Source organism: Penaeus japonicus, unplaced genomic scaffold, assembly GCF_977035675.1.
Source record: "Penaeus japonicus unplaced genomic scaffold, GWHDUDI00000001_assembly GWHDUDI00000040, whole genome shotgun sequence".
In the NCBI taxonomy this organism is placed as follows: Eukaryota; Metazoa; Arthropoda; class Malacostraca; order Decapoda; family Penaeidae; genus Penaeus; species Penaeus japonicus.
The window spans coordinates 4,080,239-4,087,738 of record NW_028234442.1 but is presented as its reverse complement, the minus strand read 5'-3'; the positions used below and the strand labels follow the sequence as shown (position 1 = coordinate 4,087,738).

The window sequence follows — 7,500 nt, the reverse complement described above, 5'->3', positions numbered from 1 at the left end:
AGAATACTGTTAGCAGTTACATATTTTCAGAACTGCATCCTATAGGTCTCATTCCTATAATACTGTACTCATGTGGCCACAGGATTAAAAGGTATTCTAGTGAAAATTCTTAAATTAACACTTAGTTTGTATTGCATATATCATTACAAAATATTTCTTGTTACTGTTACATCCATACATTACGCAAGGGTATTGTACCAAGTTATGTTATACATTATTAGTTTACAAAGTTCAGGGTATTCTTCAAGAGATTTTAACAAGTGGCATATAGTGTCCTGAAGAGAAAAATGTAAAGCAAAAAAAAAATTCTAAATATAATATTCAGGAACTATCAATGTCCCTTTTACATGATAGGACACAAGAGGAGAGATGCAGGAACTGTCCTTTCAACTAAGTAGGTGACAGAGTGGTACCCTGTCCATTTCCAGCACATAATCAGACCCAGCACGGATCATAAACGCATCAAGCTTGTCATCAAAGAAATGCCACTAAAAAGAGAATTAGAAGGAAAAAAAAATGTCATATGCTGTGGTCTTGCTAATTTCCCTACACTATGCACAGTCTTTTGAAAGATATTTGTAATCCACATCCCTTGAATAGGAACAACAATTTCTATTACACAGCCTCATCCATTGGTTTGAATTCCATATTGTACCTTTAGAAAGTATATACACACGAGATCTTTGTAACGTTATCAGTGGTGAATCCCATGGCCTATTCCTATACTTCTGAGTAACCACACGGAATTTCCTAGAGAAATAAATATGGAGCAATGAAATGGACATGATGAAAAAGGAGGAAAAGTTGAAGAAAAAGATATTTCTATCTTCCTATCTAGATCAACATATAGATAAATATATCAATCAATAGATGCATAGACAAAAGAAAGAGATGTATACAAAATAATAAAAATTACTTTACTTCTCCTGACACAGAATTATATTAAGACAGTGGGTCATCAGACACTAATCAATCAAACCTTTCTCTCACAAACTGAAAAGAAAAAGATCGTAGCTGATGGCCCATAACACAGACCAATGTTGAGACCCCGAGTAAAAAGAGAGGGGATTGATGACCCTTCGACGGTTGTGGCTGAGACTGGCATGAGGGGCGAATGTCGCCGAGGAAGACGAGAGCGGAGAAGACGCGAGGCGAAGGAGGCACAAGACCATACGCCTCGGGGAAAGAGTGAGGAGGAGGTTAGTCCTCCAGACTGAAGTCACTGTCTTCGTCCTCCTTCATGATGGAAGGGCCCTTGATGGTGACTCCCGGGGGGATCAGGGTTTTGTCGATGAGCATTCCATGTCTGTCAGAAAGAGGACAATAGGTTTGTTGGTAAACAGTGGCTGTTTATTTATATTTACTTCCATTATAAGTTTGCATAGAGAGAGATCCTATATGCAGGTTGGCACACATACAATCTCTATCTACATGCCCATAGATGAAGATTCTATATTCAGAGAGAAGGAAAGACAGAAATATGGGCACAAAAGGCCCCCCCCCCCTCCCTCCCTCCCTCCCTCCCTCACACAGATATATTTATATATTACAAATAAATAAAATACATATAAAAATAAGAGTGCTCTCTCACTAATGTCTGTAAATGTGTATTGTACTGGACCAAAAAGAGAACTAGTTCTGTTACTCACTCTATAAGAAATGCCTCCACATCTGTTGCATAAAAATCTTCACCAAATTCATCTGTGAGACGCACAAAGTTGCCCACCATCTGCCCTGCCTTGTAGATCAACAATGCCGGTAGACCTGTCACTTTCTGGAATTTGGACATATTTGTATTTTCTTTCCTCTTTATCTTTCTAACTGTCAATATCAGAAACAACTCAGCAATAATTTTGTGGGTGCATATCCAATAACCAATATTGCAGCAAATTGTAGTAATAGAATAATTAAACAAAATAACAATAAAAAAAAGTTCATAATTATTATAATAAAAAAAAAAATAATAATAATAATGATAATAATGATAATAATAATAATAATATTAGTAAAAAATTATACTAATAATTAAGTGATAAAAAAATAATAATGATAAAAAAATAAAATGAAATTATAAAAATAATAAGAGATCAAAGATAATAATCAATGCACAACTTACAAAACGACTGCTGACACCTGCTGCCGTGGCATGTAATCTGCAGAATTTGACGTGCGGATACTCCTGGGCCAAGCAAGCCAGGCACCCATTCATGGCCTCACATCCTGTAGCTTCCTGCAATATAAGAAAATTAAAAATAAAAGAAATAAACACCTAAATAATAAAATAAAATAAACACACAAACACATGTCATTCACATTCTTTCCTGCATATTTCTTTGTGTCCACAGAATAAACCACAGATGCAAACCTCTTTAAAACTGATCCTAATACAGCCTAGTTAAGTTGGTATAATTAAATAGTTAAAATGTTAAAGCTAGATTTTCAAAGGTATAATCCTATGTAATTCTTGTACAAGGAATAACCTTCTAAAATAACTATTAATTAATTCTCAGCCTCTTGAGCCTCTTGAAAACCTTAATTGTGCAATTTCAGGAGAGAATGATCCTCACAATAAAATGCAGAAATAATTTAGAAAAAAGGACTTATCCAATGCAATGCAAAACTTTTTAAATATGATGTCAATAAGTTTACCAGGATTTATGCATACATCCAGAATAAAATTTGCCTAACATCTCACACAAAACAATGTAAGAAATGCAACAAAATAAAATAGCAACAACAACTTACTTCCTCATATATGTGAACAACTATTGTGACCTCCTTGTCCTCTTTGTCAATGGCATCGAGAAATGAGTCTCCATTGTCGAGTGCAATCAACCGGCCAAACTGTGCCCTGTGGAGGAACAGCTGGTTTAGAACATAAGGTCTTCGTTCTTACGAGTAAATGGTCTCCGTACATTGGGCTCATGCAGTCTGATGACTCAATCTCTATTTCAAGAGTGAAAATAAGTTGTAAGTAAAATAGAATGTATCATGGCTTCTTTACTTTGATGTAACATAAGTCAACCATCTCAGCATGTTGCACAAATCAGCAGAGACGCAGATCTTATAATACTGAATTTTACAATTTGTAACATCAATACTCTACCCAAGGTGTTCCATCTAAAGAAAGCAAGTCACTTTATCCAACCCATGATATATCATAAAATTATCAGAAATTCATAAAGCCTTATTTATGCAGTTATCACTTACCACACATTTTGACTATGAATACTGCTAACTTATGATGATTATATTAACCCACACAGGACGGGTGGTACAGCGAAAGCCCCGGCATTTGGACATTCTAGGCTAGAAATCCCCCGTCGGGAATGGGTTAACTGTAATTGTAAGGAACCCATTTATAAGACTTCCCTGTATGATTACTTGGGAAAATCAGAAAACATAGAGAGAATTTCTCTATACAAATAGTGATAGCAATAAGAAATCTTTGATAAAATTTCCCCATACTTATTAGCAATAGCAATTAGAAACCATTAACAATACTTCTTTCTGTGCTTATTTGACAAAAACCTCAACTACATCAAATTCCTTGTGAACAGATGGTAAGCAACTTGCCCCTGTCTCTTCCTTTTCAAACAGAACTTACTTTGTGGAAGTCGTGGCCATCATCTCCTCCATCCTCTTGGAGATGTACTGTCGCAGGAACTCCTCGTCAATCAGGCGGTCCACGTCTTCCTCTTCCTCATTCTGTTTTTCTTTGTCCTTTTCTTCATCCATCTGTGAAAGGATTATGGTCAAATGGGCCCTGATTGCCTGTTCTTCACTCATTAATGCCCTAACATAAGTATCCGAATGAAAAAGTGTTATAACTGTGACAATGTTATTTTTCTGATACATGACCTCCACATTTTGGTAGCGATTCTCACAAATGTCATCTATGACCTTTTAATACAAATAAGGGAGAGAAAAGGAGCCTAATAGTTAAAAGGTCCAAAGAAATAGCACCACCATAAAGTCTCAGTGTGTTGTCTGTATGGGGGCCCATTTTGAAATGTGGATGAGATGGTTAAATGCCTCTTGTTATGACCCAAATTATGGAATTGGCTCAAAACTGAATCTTCTAGATAAAAAGGGTAGGGCCTGGAACTCATCTTTCTGAATAAGATGAGTAATTACATAGTTTTTTATCAGGAGCTAAGCTGCAAATGGAAATTAGACAGGCAACCCTAAAATAGTTTGAAAAAGGCAGTAAAAATATGTGCATAGACTCCATTTAAAAAATCAAAATTAGTTCATAACAATCACCAGTGTCACAAACAAACATCTGAATTTCATTAGCCTTACATAAACCTCTTTCAACTTTTTCTTCTTTTTATTTTAGAGACAATACAAAGACAAGCAATCAATATGAATAGATGGATACATATATCATGCAATTCATAATGAGATCTGCAACTCTACACTAACATAACATGAAATGAAAACAAAAAACAAAAAAGAAAACATTGGCAGCACTATCACATCTCAAATCACCATACCTCAGATCAAAGCATCAAATCAACAACAACAAAAAAAATCTCTCCTGGTATTGCTCAATAAAGTACTAAATAAAGATCAGACTTCACTACATTCTGAACAAACAGCGATGAAACATTCCGAAATGTCAAAACCCGGCAAAGCTTACATGTGACCTGCAGCTCATTGCAAGCTTCTTCGCAAGCTCAAGGCGTTCTCTTTCTTGCTCTTTGCGTTTTTCCGTCTCCAACTGTTTGAACCGCTGCCAGTCTTTCAATACGCCTTTGGGCCCAGTCTGAAATGAGACATGAAAGTTTATATTCAACAAAGAAAAGAGGATATATATTGTACATGTAAATTAGCTGCCTGAGAATATAACTGTACCTATTAATGAATAAATGCTAGTATATTGCATAACACAGATTGTTAAGAGAGAGAGAGAGAGAGAGAGAGAGAGAGAGAGAGAGAGAGAGAGAGAGAGAGAGAGAGAGAGAGAGAGAGAGAGAGAGAGAGAGAGAGAGAGTGAGAAAGATGGAGAGGGAGAGAAAGATGGAGAGGGAGAGAAAAATAAGACAACCAACTCACATTAGTGGACGACCCCTCCCAGCTCCTGAGTTCAACCTCAGGAGGAGGTTCAAGGCTTGAGTCCTTGACAGCTGATTTTGATGTGGTTTCCTCCTCCTCATTGTCATCCTCGCTCTCGTCTTCCGAACTGCTGCAATAATACTCCAGCTTCTCCCCAAGGATGCGGTCCTCCAGTGTAGCCATGGCTGCTGCTCAGATGCACATAAAATCACTGGATAGGAAAGAGCAATGGGAAAAGAACACTGTTATCTGGTGTTATGATAATACCTATATATCTATGTATCTACATATATATACATATATATATATAAATATATGTATATATATATATATATATATATATATATATATATATATATATTTAAGATCTTAAGTTAGGGACAATTCCTTGGAACTGTCAATGAATCACTGAAGCCTACCTGTCACATACCACGAAATATATATACTTCCACTTAGAAAAGGAGGTTATTTCTACAACCATTTATACATCACAGCCACCAAAACCCACCCTTCACTTAATACACGAGGCCCACATTCATCAAAAAAGTCTCTAAAACCAAAAATCAAACATCAAAATAACACGTAAACCAGACTTCAAACCTCGATTACCTACAATCACAACCACATCCTCTCAACACCAAGTATAAATATTATTCCGTATTTAGACGTCACACAGCCACTATTCCCTATTAAAGAGATGGAGAAACTCAAGACATCAATGCTACACAAACCTTCAAATAATCACAATGAAAATGAGGAGAATGAGAGAAAGGAAGACTCTGAAATAAGGAATTAATTATTGATTTTCCGAGTCAAAACAAACTCGGTCTGACATCTGGCGGCGGCGAGGCGAACTACGGGCTTATTTATTATTTTCAATAATTTATAACATTTGCTTAGTAAGATAATATAGTTAATAAACGATATTTCCCTTTTCATAATAATCCAATACTTTGTTATCTTTTCCTTATTCACTATTCATTAACTTTTTCTCGTTTCCCTTAAAATACCGACAATCGAATGTTTTTGTAATAACAAAAGTGATGTAATGATAATGATGGTGAGTGTGATTATTTACATCACCGATGATCATGAGTAATTGGGATACGTAACCAAAGTGATAATGGTAATCTTAATGATGTTAATAATAATGATAATGATAATGATAATAATAAATAATAATGATTATATTAATAATAACAATAAAAATAATAATAATACTAAAGATAATAATAATAATAATAATGATAAGATTAATAATAATGATAATAATAATGATAATGATAATGACAATAATAATAATGATAATAATAATAATAATAATAATAATAATAATAATAATAACAATAATAATAATAATAATGATAATAATAATGATAATGATAATAATAATAATAATAATAATAATAATAATAATAATAATAATAATGATAATAATAATGACAATGATAATAATGATTATGATAACAATAATGATGACATGATAGTGATAATAATGTTAATAATAATAATAACAATAATTAAAATGATAATAATAATAACAATGACCTGTATTTAAAAAAACAGTAAACTTATAGTGATAAATGTCACTACTAATAATAACTAATAATGATAATGATACTGAACAACTCACAATGTTACCGGACGCCAACTGCTGGACACCCAAACCTCGAAATTTATACCTCTTCATTTGACCAATCACGTGACCTCGTTTTACGACTGCCCCCTACCCCAATGAATATAACTCTCTCTCTCACTCTTTCTCTCTCTCTCTCTCTCTCTCTCTCTCTCTCTCTCTCTCTCTCTCTCTCTCTCTCTCTCTCTCTCTCTCTCTCTCTCTCTCTCTCTCTCTCTCTCTCTCTCTCTCTCTCTCTCTCTCTCTCTCTCTCTCTCTCTCTCTCTCTCTCTCTCTCTCTCTCTCTCTCTCTCTCTCTCTCACTCTCCATCTATCTATCTCTTTCTCTCTCTCTCTCATTTTCTCTCTCTCTTTCTCTCTCTCTCTCTCTGTAATCTTGCAGAAACTATTTGTATTTATATATGATGTCTGCTGTAATTGTTATGATGTCCATCGAATATTATTTGCACATGTACGATTTTGCTACTGTATTCTATGTAATGCAATCGTCAATGTAATTTGTATCTTTCATGTCATTCTAGTTGTTACATATATATTCTACCACATACACATATATACATACATATACGTACGCTCGTTGCTTCACCTATCTGTCTACCCCTCTCTTACTGTCACGTCAGACATACTACTGTTGTTTTGTCCATCTCTTCGGAAGAGTTGTGTATTGATGCAACACTTCACTCATCACATTCCAAATGTCACATGTCACAAAAAACACGTGATTCGCACATATTCTCAGACAAGTCATGCATTGTGGTAGAGAGTCTCCTCTCGGGGAGCAGAGGAGCAACACCTAGCTCCTC

General features: G+C 34.9%; 1 protein-coding gene across 2 annotated transcripts; it reads right to left on the bottom strand.

Annotated features, from left to right (window-relative positions):
- Positions 1-114: 114 nt before the first annotated feature.
- LOC122252980 (phosducin-like protein) lies at positions 115-5,919 on the bottom strand. Of its 2 annotated transcripts, none has more exons than XM_043015719.2 (8): positions 5,793-5,919; positions 5,062-5,272; positions 4,646-4,771; positions 3,608-3,738; positions 2,746-2,851; positions 2,117-2,230; positions 1,650-1,774; positions 115-1,306 (listed from the first exon to the last, which is right to left on the bottom strand). In XM_043015719.2, the coding sequence occupies exons 2-8, from the start codon at positions 5,242-5,244 to the stop codon at positions 1,201-1,203; spliced, it is 891 nt and encodes a 296-aa protein (XP_042871653.1). In that variant the 5' UTR covers positions 5,245-5,272; positions 5,793-5,919; the 3' UTR covers positions 115-1,200. The 2 variants fall into 2 exon arrangements, with proteins under 2 accessions (XP_042871653.1, XP_086390369.1); XM_086534243.1 differs by lacking the exon at positions 5,793-5,919 and adding an exon at positions 5,675-5,697.
- Between the last annotated feature and the right edge of the window lie 1,581 nt (positions 5,920-7,500).

What these genes read in the sequence shown, in the direction of transcription:
- LOC122252980 (XM_043015719.2), bottom strand. Translation starts at nt 5,244, where the DNA reads ATGGCTACACTGGAGGACCGCATCCTTGGGGAGAAGCTGGAGTATTAT. An exon ending in CAATGAGCTGCAGGTCACAT is followed by an intron (nt 3,739 to 4,645) that starts GTAAGCTTTGCC and finishes ATCCTTTCACAG; the next exon opens with ATGGATGAAGAAAAGGACAA. An exon ending in GTGGAGGCATTTCTTATAGA is followed by an intron (nt 1,307 to 1,649) that starts GTGAGTAACAGA and finishes TCTTTCTGACAG; the next exon opens with ACATGGAATGCTCATCGACA.